The sequence below is a fragment of the Balaenoptera acutorostrata genome, chromosome 15 (assembly GCF_949987535.1).
Source record: "Balaenoptera acutorostrata chromosome 15, mBalAcu1.1, whole genome shotgun sequence".
In the NCBI taxonomy this organism is placed as follows: Eukaryota; Metazoa; Chordata; class Mammalia; order Artiodactyla; family Balaenopteridae; genus Balaenoptera; species Balaenoptera acutorostrata.
Window position 1 is genome coordinate 14,883,962 of NC_080078.1, and position 15,457 is coordinate 14,899,418.

The 15,457-nt window shown below is 36.4% G+C and overlaps 1 protein-coding gene and 1 pseudogene across 5 annotated transcripts in view; both read right to left on the reverse strand.

The window, feature by feature from the left end:
* Positions 1 to 15,457, reverse strand: part of RABGEF1 (RAB guanine nucleotide exchange factor 1) — an 89,410-nt gene that overhangs the window by 16,712 nt on the left and 57,241 nt on the right. For 4 of the 5 annotated variants that reach the window (XM_007186503.2, XM_057528956.1, XM_057528957.1 and 1 more), the window contains one exon: positions 4,527 to 4,696. In XM_007186503.2, coding sequence (XP_007186565.1) covers positions 4,527 to 4,696 — 170 coding nt within the window. The remainder of the gene's footprint in view (positions 1 to 4,526; positions 4,697 to 15,457) is intronic. The other variant, XM_007186504.2, reaches the window with a different exon arrangement.
* On the reverse strand, positions 668 to 2,238 carry LOC114238431 (grpE protein homolog 1, mitochondrial-like; annotated as a pseudogene).

Genomic DNA, 15,457 nt, shown 5'->3' on the forward strand with positions numbered 1-15,457 from the left:
TTTCTGACCCAGGAGGCTTGTGTCTTCTGCCAATATCCATGAAACTATGGCAGGCTAACTTTTAACTTGCAAGGAGAGTACCTCTCAGATCCTTCAAAATTCTTGCCAAAGGAGCTAAGTGATATGATTGCAGGTTTGCACTGGTAAATTCTTTTAAAGGTTTTTTCATAGTTTTCTAAGAAAAAACACAGTCTAGCAGTGTAAATGAATGCTTTTAAGTATTCTCTAGCCAATGCCTGGGATCATCTTTTCTATAATGTCTGTGTAAAGCCATTTTATTTTTTTTCCTAAAAAACTTTTTCTTTGTAGTGTACAAGTTTGACAAGTGGGTATATTCCTTTCAATATTCCAAGAGGTTCTCTGTATTCTTTCTTAACTGTCTGGCTGAAATCTTTTTTCTTTTTTTCCACCCCCATTTTGAAAATCTTTGACTATTTCCTTAATTATGTTTTCTGTGTATTTCATCTTTAAAAACTGGATCTCCATGATATGTTTTCTGGATTAATTTTCTTTTGTACTACAGTTAACTGTTTGATCTACTTAGGTTTTAACTTTAATGTTCATTTTTTTTTTTTTTTTGTATTGCTACTTCCTGCTGCCTTCAATAATTCTTTTTAGGAAACTAAACATATTATGGCTTTACTCCTCCTAAATAAAACTTAAAATTAAACATTAACATTTAAAGTACAACAAGCATGCAGTCCTCAGATTTTAAGATAGTCCACCTTATCAGGGAATGTAGCTAGTCATGTAGCTAGTTGAATACAGATTGAAACATTTCTACCTTTAGATGAACAAAACAGAGCAAAAGTAATTGATTTTTGTCAAATTCAATTATTGGCAAAATGAAGGTGGTAAGAAGTGTTAAGGTACATATATTCATTTCATATCTCTAAGGAAGAGTCTGCAGTCTATCACTTTCAGGAGCTAGATAGTTATAAATTACAAATGAACTCAAATATGCTCTGTACAAACATCATCATATTTTTCAGCAACAGAAATGTTTAAACTTGTGCCTTTCTTTCAATGAATGAAATGTGTAGGGGGCTAAGTGTTCCAGTAACTCTCATTTTACAGTGAGATGCAGAAGAATCAGTGCAGTTGGTGCAGTCAGGTAGCCAAACTGCAGAATTCCCAAAGACGCTGCATTCATTTAAAACACTCTGATGTTACCAGAGTTCAAGCAGATACAGCATTATTCATGACACTCTAGAGGCCCAGTAGTGTCCTGTTGGCCTCTTCTGCAAGTACGTGACATTACTAAACATGTAGTCCTAAAAATCAGTGAACAGACTCCCGAATTAGAGTTCCTTAATGCAATTGTGTGTTTAGCCATTGGTTACTTGAGTTTTCCAACAAGGTTTAGGAAAAGATCAAAAGTACTCATAGATGAGTAAAGTGAACCAGGTTTTCAAGGAGTATAGCAGCTAGTTTTAAAAAATCTCTTCAAGAGGCTGCTACATTTCTTTCACCACACGCAGCAGGGTGGGCCTTTGGGTGTGCCCGTGCAGTTGTACCCCACACTAGCACCACTGAGCCCGGTTCCTTCCCCTCAACCAGCACGTGGAACAAGGCCTCACGTCTGTAAGAGTCAAAACTTGGCTAGATCTGAACCATAACTGGTTCAAGTTAAGTAGGCCATGCTTCATGAACACCTTCTGAATGTGGACTTCGGTCCTTACGAGGCCCTCATAGAGGCCCTTCAGGTGAGGGTTATCGTCTTTTACTTCTTCATTGTGTTGCCTTCTCCAAAATGTCTGCAGCCTCTCACAAGCCCTTGCAGAAGCTCTGAAAACCATTTCCCATGGTCTCTTCCAGCTGCTCTTCTAGCTTGACCTTCCTATCCACGAGGATCTTCTCTGCAGAAGGAGTATCTCTCTTCTGGTCCACTTTGACCCACATCCTCTTCCATCCTGGCCACTGTTCTTTTGTTTTGCAGCTGTGCAAAATAGGAAAGGGCCTGAGAAACAATGTCAAGGCTGGGAGACTATATCGCACCAGCCTCACCCACTGAGCCATCAAGGCTGCCTTGTATGACATGTTCTTGATTATTTTTCTTCATTCATTACTTTTAACATAGTTATCAACTCAATCTTTTACCTAGTTTTCTTTCTTATGATGTACACATTCATCACCTCAGATGTTTTCCCATTGTCCCGTTGCCTCACTTCTCATCCTTAATGCCTCTAATTTTAAAATTAACCCAGAACCATTAGGTCCTGGGTTACTTCCCCCAACCCCCTGATTTTCTTACCACAATTAAAGCCTACTTTGTTGATTAAAGTTTCTTTGTTTTGAATACATGCTTCTGCTCTCCTAACAGTAATTACATAGCAGGGCAAACTACTCCTTGCACATACATATGGTTTAGAATTGTAAAGCTATTTTAAAATATAGGAGAACACCTATCTTTTTACTTATTTTGGGGAAGAGAAGATATAGCCATATTTTAAATTATTATATTTTCTTTCTCCTCATTCAGGTTTAGAAAACAGTTTTTCAGGAGAATTAATATCAGAAAAACTTTAAGTAATATCAGAAAAACTTTAAGTATATAATATAATCAATACCAGACTTTTACAGAATGAATGGCTGGGAAAAGAACACTGAAATCAGCAAAAGGTCTTAATATTGTGCTTGACCGCTTCCTTCACAAGGAAAAAGAGCATATTTGAACTACTACTAATAAAGAAATCGTGTTTTAAAAACAGCATTGAAAAACCCAGAAAGTTCATTTATTAAAAAGCTTTAATGCAATATCCAATAAATTAAAGGGTCTAAATTTTGAGGTAGCAGAGGGTTACAAAGGTTATACTTTTAAAAATGGGGCAAGCTACACTTTCAGAACAGGGGAAAATGTATGTGAGGGATTTATCAACAATTAGCAAGGGCAGGATTTAAACAGTTTGGGCAGCAAAACAGTTTCTCTAGGAGTCTTATTTACTTTGATTTAACTGTGGTCTGTGTGTTTTGAAAATATTTTCATATGAATAAATTTGTGGAAAAAAATTTTTTACCAAGTCAGGGAGCTCATTAAGTTAGAAAATATGGTTTTCAAGTTATGATGGGAAAGGTGAACATCTAGCTGGGTCTATATAATGCTTTAAAATTACCCTGGGCACATACAGTTTTTCATCCAAATGACAAAGAAATCTAGACATTCTTCATTTCACTGGTGACCATATACAACCCTGAGTCCATGGCCACTCTTAAACCTATTTGAAGCTTGGTTCTCACAGTGAGATTCTTAAATTCTAGTTATGTAAACTAAATATGTAACAATAATAAGTTTAAAAAACTAAACCTTGTAAATTCTTCTTTAGCTTCTTCTTAGCACCCCACTCCCTCCCCCACCTTCCCATTTTCTCAATAAAATTTAAATTCTTGCTGTGGTGACTTCGAAGAAGAAAAAAGTAGCTGATGACAACTGTATGTTCAACATAAATGAATTCTGTGTTAATGATGTCACTGCCTGTCTTGTGTGTAATAGAAATATCTCTTAAAGAATGTGAAAAGGGACTACAAGGGACTATTAAGTAGCTAATGAGATTAATCAAAAAGAAAAAAGGGTTAAAAAATAAACCCTTCAGCTTCAGAGTCTTAGCAAACAACATTTGTTGAAAAGTCAAGCGTTACATTGCAATACTGCAATGTGTGTGGATTATGTAGGTGCTGAATGAAATTTCAGCCAAAAGAGCTATCTTCTGGGAATGAGGAAATTAAAAAAAAAAAACAACTCAGTAGAGACATTAAATGCTTCCTGATAAAGACAAAATGGCTGAAAAAAATTTAATGCAATTCTGAAAATACTTAATTTTCTAGACTTGACCCATATGTGGTAAAAAGGTTGCTCACCACTGGGCATACACTAGGACTGGAGAAAACAGGAATGAAGAGGAAAAAGATGTGGGCAAGAGTGGTTCATTGTTGAAATTATGGGTTAGAAAGTACAGGTCAAAGACACATGTGTGGAAGACACAAGGTGTTATCCAAGTGACCTTGGACAAGTCACTTATCCTCTCTGGCTCTCAACTTCCCCACCTGTAAAATAAAGGGACGGTAACTATATAGTTGCTAAGGTCCCTTTCAATGTTTAAATTTTAGCTTTCCCTTCTCTACCTGAGCAAGGAGAGGAAAATTAAAAATCAATACAAAACTAAAAAAACCTAAAATGATTACTATTGGTCTAATGATTGTTACTTAGAGTTCAAGGTCTACTATGGCTCTCTTGGCAGTTTACACTATTTACAAGGTGACAAGTTAGGAAGGCTTATTACTAAAGTACACAACACAAGTAGCTCTGATGCCAGACGTTCCATGCGAAGATGATCCAAACACCATTAAGTTGCAGAGGAAAAGTATTAGCCTGGGAGGCGTGTTTTGGTTCAGTGACATTTCTCAGGTAAGTCACTTAACATTTCTGGTTCTTTATTTTCTCAGTTGTAAAATGACAAAGTTGCACTACATTATCTCTGAGACCTTTCCTAAAACCAAAACTCTATGTTTCTAAGTGGTTCTCAACCTACCCTTTTGTAATGCATTGCTTCCAAAAACAGCTTGGTCTGCTTATAGATTTCTTGGCCTGTCTTGTGGAAGGTCTTGAGAAATTCTATGAACTCTTTAGACACTCTATCCGTTTCAATGCTGGTTTGCCGGTTTATAGAAGGACTGGGAGCTTTTGGTTCCTGAATTTCTGCTGGGAAAATTAAACATAGTTAAGTTTCATTACACAGAAGAGCCATGCATGGAATTACTTTCAGTATCTAATTTAAGATTATTTAAATTATGCTAAATCAAAGTTAAACTTGAATTTAAATTATTTTATGTTTAAATATTTGCATTTTCCTTAAAGTAAGCTAAATCTATTTTATGAGTAGGAAGTACAATTAGATAAAACTACATATCTACAAGATACTCCTATTCAAATAAAGGTGCTCTATCAGTATCTTCTTAGCCAAAATATATCATGCTTTGATCTATATATTTAATCGTTAACACTGAAATGGCACTGCTATCTTGAACAACTCTCTCAAAGACTGCATGAATTTACAAAACCAGTCAACATGTAAAATAACAATCAGTAGAAGCACAAAAATTATAGATGACTTATGCTAGACAACCTTCCCAAATCCACTTGATTTGCCAAAAAGGCAAAGGCTAATTTATTTATGTGGAGATGAACAATTATTTACCCACCATTCAAACTTCAAGTCATACTGATCAAAGTGAAAGTATGCATCCCAAGTAGCACAGTGACCATGACAGAGCAGAGGCAAGAGAAGCAAAAAAAAACAACTGTCTAATCAGTTGGCCATACAACTCTTTGCCCTCTTCAAATAAATACACTGAAAGGAAAATAAGACCTTTACACACAGAGATAAGGGTGTTGTAATAGGGTAAGTGCTCTCAGAAAACATGAAATATCACTTGGTCTCTGATCACCTTCTAAGCCTCTTGATTTTGAATTGTGCTCTCTAATGCAATACCTGAAAGGAATTAAAGTATCTCATATACCCATGATCCTTTTCTATACACACACAAAAAAAGATAATTAGGAAGAAAAAGTACCTTTTGTAGGTATTAAAATTTAAAATCAACCTATTACATGCTTTCTCAGAGCAATTTCTTTTTTTTTAACTGAAGTATAGTTGATTTACAATGCTGTGTTAGTTTCTTGTGTACAGCAAAGTGATTCAGTTATATATACATATAAATATATTCTTTTTTATATTCTTTTCCATTACGGTTTATTACAGGATACTGAATATAGTTCCCTGTGCTATACAGTAGGATCTTGTTGTTTATTTTATATACAATAGTTTGTATCTGCTAATCCCAAACTCCTAATTTATTCCTCCCTTACCCCCTTTCTCCTTTGGTAACCGTAAGTTTGTTTCTATGTCTGTGAATCTGTTTCAGAGTAATTTCTTACAATCTTATTTTTTGAACTTTAGTATCTGAAATACATTTTAATGATTGTAGCGGCAATAAAGTTTTAAGATAATAAAAGCATTACCCCTATTAGAGTAACTGGTTTATTCAAGTGAGACAAACACACACAGATCATGTAAAAATACACCTTAACTACATAGGTCAAACTGAAGATTCCACCTCTCACTTCAAAAAAACCTTTTTCCAACGTACACAAATCAATGTGATACACCACATCAACAAAAGAAAAGACAAAACCACATGATCATCTCAACAGATGCAGAAAAAGCATTTGATAAAATTCAACATTTATTCACAATAAAAACTCTTACCAAAATGGCTATAGAGGCAACATATCTCAACATAATAAAGCTATTTATGACAAACCCACAACCAACATAATACTCAACGGTGAAATGCTGAAAGCCTTCCTGCTAAAATCTGTAACAAGACAAGGATACCCATTCTTACCACTTCTATTCAACATAGTATTGGAGGTCCTAGCCACAGAAATCAGACAAGAAAAAGAAATAAAAGGTACCCAAACTGGAAGAGGTAAAATTGTCATTATATGCAGACGACATAATACTATACACAGAAAACCCTGAAGACTCCACACAAAAACTACTAGAACTGATAAACAAATTCAGCATGGTAGCAGGATACAGGATTAACATAAAGGAATCTGTTGCACTTCTTTACACTAACAATGAAATATCAGAAAAGTAAAAACAAACAAACAAAAACCCTTTAAAATCACATTAAAAAAAAAAAAAACTTAGGTATAAACCTGACCAAGGAAGTAAAAGACTTACATGTTGAGAACTATAAAACACTGATAAAGAAAACTGAAGATAATTCAAATAAATGGAAAGACATCTCATGCTCTTGGATTGGAAGAATTAATATTGTTAAAATGGCCATACTACCCAAAGCAATCTACAGAGTTAATGTGATCCCTATCAAATTATCCAAGACATTTTTCACAGAACTAGAACAAAAATCCTAAAATTTATATGGAATTATAAAAGACCCAGAATTGCCAAAGCAATCCTAAGTAAAAAGAACAAAGCTGGGGCATAACCCTCTGAGACTTCAGACAATACTACAAAGCTACAGTAATCAAAACAGTGTGGTACGGGCACAAAAACAGACATATGGATCAATGGCACAGAATAGAGAGCCCAGAAATAAACCCACACACCTACAGTCAATTAATCTTCGACAAAGGAGGCAAGAGGGACTTCCCTGGCGGTTCAGTGGTTAAGACTTCATGCTTCCACTGCAGGGGGTGCGGGTTCAATCCCTGGTTAGGGAACTAAGATCCCACATGCCAAGCAGTGCAGCCACAAAACAAACAAAACAAAACAAACACACACACAAAACAAAACAAAGACAAAGGAGGCAAGAATATACAATGGAGAAAAGATAGTCTCTTCAGCAAGTGGTGTTGGGAAAGCTGGACAGCTACACGCAAATCAACGAAGTTAGAACACATTCTCACACCATACACAAAAATAAACTCAAAATGGCTTTAAGACTTAAGTGTAAGACATGATACCATAAAACTCCTAGAAGAGAACATAGGGAAAACATTCTCTGACATAAATCGCACCCATGTTTTCCTGGGTCAGTCTCCCAAGGCAATAGAAATAAAAGCAAAAATAAACAAATGGAACCTAATCAAACCCATAATATTTTGCACAGCGAAGGAAACCAAAAGGCACAAAATGACAACCTACGGACTGGGAGAAAATATTTGCAAACAAAGCAACTGACAAGAGCTTAATTTCCAAAATATACAAATAGCTCATACAACTCAGTAACAAAAAAACAAACAACCCAATCAAAAAATGGGGAAAAGACCTAAACAGACATTTCTCCAAAGAAGACAAACAGATGGCCAAAAGGCACATGAAAAGATGCTCACCATTGCTAATTATTAGAGAAATGCAAATCAAAACTACAATGAGGTACCACCTCACACTGGTCAGAATGGCCATCATTAAAAAGTCTACAGGAATTCCCTGGCAGTCCTGTGGTTAGGATTCCATGCTTCCACTGCAGGGAGCACAGGTTCAATCCCTGGTCAGGAAACTAAGATCCTGCATGCAGCACTGTGCAGCCAAAAAAAAAAAAAAAAAAAAATTTCAATTAAAAAGTCTACAAATAACAAATGCTGGAGAGGGTGTGGAGGAAAGGGAACCCTCCTACACTGTTGGTGGAAATGTAAATTCGTGCAGCCACTATGGAAAACAGTATGGAGGTTCCTCCAGAAACTAAAAATAGAGTTGCCATATGATCCAGCAATCCCACTCCTGGGCATATATCCAGACAAAACTGTAATTCAAAAAGATACACGCACCACAATGTTCACAGGAGCACTATGTACAATAGCCAAGACATGGAAGCAACCTATATGTCCATCAACAGATGAGTGGATAAAGAAGTGGTGTATATACACAATGGAATACTATTCAGCCATAAAAAAGAAAGAATGCCATTTGCAGCAACATGGATGGACCTAGAGATTATTATACTAAGTGAAGTAAGTCAGAAAGAGTAAGACAAATACCATATGATATCACTTATATGTGGAACCTAAAATATGACACAAATAAGCTTATTTACCAAACAGAAACAGACTCACAGACATGGAAAACAAACTTATGGTTACCAAAGGGGAGAGAGGGTGAGGGAGGGATGAAGTGGGAGTTTGGGATTAGCAGATACAAACTACCATATATAAAAATAAACAACAAGGATATAATGTATAGCACAGGGAACGAAATTAAATATCCTGTAATAAACCGTAATGGACAAGAATACGAAAAAATAAACAAACAAAAAACCCCCTTTTCCCCTCTAAACTGCATATTGATATTAAGTAGTTAGCAGATCAAAATTGCACTTTATAGTTATCTTTCCAAATCACGTATTTGCCTATCTTCTAAAGTATCAGGTGCTTCCTAACTATGATTCAAAATGGAGAAGCCCTGGGACTTCCCTGGTGGTCCAGTGGTTAAAACTCCATGCTCCCAATGCAGGGGGCTCAGGTTCGATCCCTGATCAGGGAACTAGATCCCACATGCCGCAACTAAGAGCCCGCATGCCACAAATGAAGATTCTGCATGCCGCAACTAAAAGATCCTGAGTGCCACAACTAAAAGATCCCGAGTGCCACAACTAAGACCTGGCTCAGGCGAATGAATGAATAAATAAATTAATTAATTAAATAAAATTAAAGAAAAAAATTTTTTTAAGTTATGAAAAAAAATGTAGACGCCCTAAAAGAATTCAATCATATTAAAAGAAAACATAAAGAAGAGAAGAAGGGCACATAAAAACACACTATATGTATGGCTAAAAATACTGTCAAAAGTCAGACAACAAACTGGAAAAAATGTCTGTAAGCTACATCACAAAGGGCTGTTCTCCCTAATATACAAGGACTCCTATAAATACAGAGGAAGAAAAATCCAACGGTTCAATAGAAAAATGCGTGAAGAATACTAACACTGCACAGAAGGGAAACATAGATGGATCTTAAGCATAGGATATACTCAATCTCACACACGATAACAAATGTGCAAATTAAACCTACTAGTATTGTTGTACGGCAGAAACTAACACATTGTAATTATACTTCAATAAGATTAAAAAAAAAGACAAAGAAAAACAAACTATTATTAGATGCCATTTTAAAAATTAACAAGTCGACAAAAATCTGAAGTTTGATGTTGATGAGGATATAGGGGAAAAGGCACTTATACTATGGAGGTGGGAATGTAAAATGACATACCTGCAATGGAATGCAATTTGGCAATAATCATCAAAATTAAAAATACATTTATCCTATGACCCAACAATTCCATTTCTGAGAAATTTTCCTCTGACATAACTGCACATGTACAAAATGAAATATGTACAAGGCTACTCATTTTAGTACTTGTAAAAGCAGAGGTCTGAAGATGGCATAAATGGCCACTACGAAGGGACTAAATAAACTTTGGCTTAATCCATAAAGTGGAATATTACGTAGCTTAAAATTTTAAAAGTATCCTTTTTATGTACGGATAAGGAAAGAGTTCTTAAATATATTGCTAAGCTAAAAAAGCAGGGTATGCGTAGTGTGCTTTTATGTAAAATAGGAGGATTGGGATAAGAACAAATGTGTTTATAAATGAAAACAAAAGCAAAGAATGATACACAAACTAGCAACAAAAGTTGTCTGAATATGAGGGAAGGATGGTGATAGTGGCTGGGAACTAGATGGGTGAGGGACCATATATACCTTTTATTTTTGAGCCATTTGGATGTACTACTTTTTTTTTTTTTTTTAAGCAAATAAGGCACAATTTAACTCAAAACAAAAACTGGCACATCTCTTCTGAAACATTTTTTTTACCAATACGGAAAACCTAAAATTATATTTGACACCCTGTACAATTAGAAAAAATTCTTTAATACTTGGAATTTAATCTTTCACTCAATCTGATAAATTCCACTCCTAGTCGTGATGGAACAACAGGGATTAGGTTTACCCTACTGCCTTAACAACTAGAAAAATCAGACAAAACATATGAAAAAATGGTTTTCAGACACTGGCCAACAGGCAACGGGGAGAGTAACCCCTGAGAGAAGGGGACAAACATGGTAAATCCTACAAGTGCCTCAGCTCACTGCAGGTAGAGTTTTTAGGCCTTGGCACAGGGAGAGGCAACTCAAACAGAGCCTAGCAGACTTGCTGAATTGGGGAAACAATATTTAGAGCTCAAGAAGGCCAAAGTTTGCGTGGCAAAACACATAGAGGATGCACTGTAAAGAAAAAACTCCAGATAACTGCAGAGGGGTTCCCTTGAATCTCTGACTGAGTACTGCACATGCACGTGAGAAAACAACCCACAACTGGGTAAAGGAGTGGGCAGAACAATCTCCTGAGCACACATGACAGGAAATAATTCATTTTTCCTACTAGCCACGAACAAAGAGTATCAGCAATGGCAAATATGTGGGCAACTATAAAAGACATTTTCTCATTCAAAAATTTACTTAAGGGCTTCCCTGGTGGCACAGTGGTTAAGAATCTGCCTGCCAATGCAGGGGACACGGGTTCAAGCCCTGGTCCGGGAAGATCCCACATGCTGCGGAGCAACTAAGACCATGCACCACAACTACTGAGCCTGCGCGCTCTAGAGCCTGTGAGCCACAACTACTGAGCCCACACGCCTAGAGCCTGTGCTCCACAACAGAAGAAGCCACCGCAATGAAAAGCCTGCGCACCGCAACGAAGAGTAGCCCCCGCTCTCCGCAACTACAGAAAGCCTGCACGCAGCAACAAAGACCCAACACAGCCAAAAATAAATAAATAAATTTATTTTTAAAAAAAAACACACAAAACACAAAAAGAAGGCAAGAAAAGAGGAGACAAAGAATTATATCCAGATGGGATAAATAGAAAACAGAGCAAAATGGTAGGTTTAAGCTCCATCTTATCAGAAATTTCATTAAATATAAGTAGTCTAAATAGCCCTGTGTTTTTAATATAGAAGCAAAGCTTGTATTTCAAGTATAGCCAGTCTGTTATGATTATCAAGCTTTCCATTTTCCAATCCAAACACTCAGTTTTAAAAAGTCTTGCCAGCAGAACAAAATGTGCTCTTGAATTATAATGATAATGCTTAAGCTATCATTCAATGACAATTTTCTACAAGGCAGACACTGTGCTTTACTCCATATTCTCATCAACCCTTAACAATTTTGTTATATTCCTGAAACCATATGAAATAATAAATGTACACACCAATAAAATTTTTTTGTTAGGTAGGTGGAATTATCATTTTACACATGAATATAATGAGGTTAGAGGTTAAGTCATTTACGTGAGACATGTTACACAGGTTAAGAAGAAAAGCTGGGATTTAAATCCAGATCTGTTTGACTCCCAAGCCCAAGTTCTTCACAGTCACACCATAATTCCCTCCTATCATTACAGCATATTTATTCCTGTTTAAATTAAGCAACGAGTATCAACTGAGCACCTACTACGTAAGGCTGTCTGCAAGCCAGATGACATATTAAATCGAATTAAATCTTCAATAAAGTAAACCTATAAAAGCAAAATCTTCAAGGGGCTTCCCTGGTGGCGCAGTGGTTAAGAATCCACCTGCCAACGCAGGGGACAGGGGTTCAAGCCCTGGTCAGGGAAGATCCCACATGCCGCAGAGCAACTACGCCCGTGCACCACAACTACTGAGCTTGCGCTCTAGAGCCCACGAGCCATAACTACTGAGTCCGCATGCCACAACCACTGAAGCCCACGCGCCTAGAGAAGCCACCGCAATGAGAAGCCCGCGCACCGCTCGCAGTTGTGCAAAGAGTAGCCCCCTCTCGCCGCAACTATAGAAAGCCCGTGTGCAGCAACAAAGACCCAACGCAGCCAAAAATAAATAAATAAATTTATAAAAGCAAAATCTTCAACAAAAAGGCTATTTGAAGGATAGCTGTGAAAGAGTAAACACAACCCAAAAATGTCAATATCAAAATAGAGCGTGATCATGTAGTAAAGATGATTAACACCATTTTAGTACTGAAAACATATTTTGTATCTCAATGTTAAAAAAATTTACTGAAAATCCCACGTTTCTCAGATTATCCAAATAGAGTAAGGACAGCTCAGTAGAATATTATAGTTCTTCTGACTTTTTCAGCTGTTTTGACCATAGATGTATTAATACGGACTAAAAGGCAGATAGTCTGTAGTATAATAAAAATATATATATTTGGTTTTTGGCCCAGGGATGGATATTTTTGATCACCAGTGGCCAATGATTTGATCAGCCATGCCTACAAAATGAAACCTCCATAAAAACCCTTATATGACAAGGTTTGGGGAGCTTGCACATTGATGAACGCATCGAGGTGCTGGGAGCAAATGCCCAGAGGGCATGGAAGCTTGGTGCCCCCCTCCCCTACCTTGCCCTATGCATCTCTCTTCCATTTGGCTGTTCCTGAGTTGTATTCTTTAATAAACCCATAAGCATAAACAAACTGTCTTCCTGAGTTCTGTGAGTCGTTCTAACAAATTATCAAACCTAAGGAGAAGGTTGTGGGAACCCCCGATTTACAGCTGGTTGGTCAGAAGTACGGGTGTCCTCACTCCTGGGGATTGCAACTGGCATCTGAGGTGGCGGCAGTCTTGTGGGGTCCAGCCCTTAACCTATGGAGTCTGTGCTGACTCTGCGTAGTTAGGGTCAGAACAGGACTGACTTGCTGGATATCCAGTTGGTATTGTAAAATAAAAGAAACCACATACTTGGTTCAGGGAAAAAATTTCTCATTGTCCTTATCAATGAAAGTCAGAAGCTGATCATGTTCCAAATACATTATATTCAAAACATGATAAAAGATGATTTTACAAGATAAAAAAATTTTTGGAGTAGACAAGAAAAGGCAATCAAGCTGAGTGTACCTGAGAAATGACTGTAAAAACAGGCACAATTATAAAACCGGTTCCAAATTCAACTTGGGGAATCGTTACTTCAGTTTCATCTAAGTACCAAAGAGGCCCACATGATTAAAGTAGCAATTCATTAGTAATTCTTCAAATGATGTAATTAACACTATGCTTCAACTTAATTAACATCTGAAATTCGGGTCTTGGGATAGCACTTAATGTAAGAGGATTATAGTTTTGTTTTTTAAATCTTATTTTGAAATAACTTCAAATTTACAGAAAATCTGCAAGATTGTTACAAAGAATTCCTTTATACCCTTTCTCCAGATTTACAAAATTTTAACATTTTGTTCCATGTCTGTGTGTATTATTTTTCTAAATTTTTTCAGAGTAGATTGTATGTTTCATGCGCTTTACCCCTTAGTATGAGTATTTCTCAGCAACAAGGATATTCTGTTGCTAACTGTAGTTATTGAAAAAAAGTATTTGTTTTTTACACAGGATCAAATTGAGGGTCACAGGTTCATTTAGTGGTCATGTATACTTAGTCTCCTCTCATTTGGAAACGTTCCCCAGACTTCCTTTGTTTTTTTATGACACTGACAATTTTGAAGAATAAAGGCCAGTTTATTTTATTCAATGCACTTCAATTTGGGCTTCTCTACTATTTCCTCATGACTGGATTTCAGGTTATAAATTTTCAGCTTAAATATTACACAATTCATGTTGTGTTCTTCTCAAAGTATCATATCTAGAGGCACAGGATGTCCATTTTCCCCCATCGTTATGTAGCTGCCATCTCTCTACTTGGAATTAATAAATAAGTTGTGGGAGTTAATTTGAAATCATGTTCATAACTTGTTCCTCAGGAAACTCCCTCCTCTCATACCAGACTTAGCATCCACACTGATGAAACCTGTCTGAATCAATTCTTATTAGGATGACTACAAAATGGTGATTTTCTCTCTCTATCACTCCTATATTATTAGTCAAGATTCTATGGTAAGGTTCTCTTCTTCTTTATTTAATTATTTATCTATTTTATTAGTTGGACGGACTAATGGATTATTGTTTTATTCATTTACACTCCATTTATTGTCTTTATTTATTTTAATACCCAAATTTGGCCAGTGGGAACCCATTCAAGCTGACTTCTGGGCCTTTGACCTATCCCCAACATTTCTGAGGGGCCCTTCTTTCCCAGCTCAAGTTCCAGAATCAGTCATTTCTCCAAGGAACCTTAATTCACTTCAGTGAAGAATAGTATTTAGACTCTAAGGTCTGAGTAGAAAGATTGGTATTTTAATTCTAAAAAAAAGAAAAGATATTCCTCCTTAAAGCACTGCTTTTAGATTAGTTTGTAAAAGATGTACAAAAGAGTCTACTCTGGGTGACAACATCTATTTGAGCTCCAAAAGAAAAGGGCATTTTGGAACACATGAGCAAGTATTTTGACCTGGCTGACCCCCTATCATTTACTCTAAACTATAGCTCACTCAACCTTACTTTGGAGAGTAAAGAACTAAAAGTAAATTCTCTGAGTCTTTACAGTCAAGCTGTTCCATTTACCTCCTCTGGAGGGACAGCCAATTCTAACAGGAAGTTAAAATAGTTTTCAAATCCCTTAGAAGGTTATTTGTCTTCTATATACTACCAACCTGCCCTGGCTTAAGAGCTTTCTTTCATGCTATCAATAGAAGCAAGTAAAATATTAAGAGCAAGGACATCTTGGATTAACAAAGTGAAATAAAGAATACAGAACACAAAAGGTTTATTGTAGTCTAGAGTCAATAAATTAAGACTGCATTTAGTATAGGCTAACTTTATCCACATGCAAAGACCAAACAAATAATCAGCCTGAAATGCAAAGTTCGCCTGGCAGAGTTACATAAGCAATCTGTGAAACAAAGATCCAACAGCATCCTCTTTTCTAACGCACACACATCAATTTTTTCCCCAACACTTTGAGGTCTTTCTCACCATATGCTTACTATAGACAAAAAAAACAGCTAAAGATCAAAAAAAATAAAGTAAAAACCTATCATTCTAAAGAGAAGAAAAAAGGTAAGA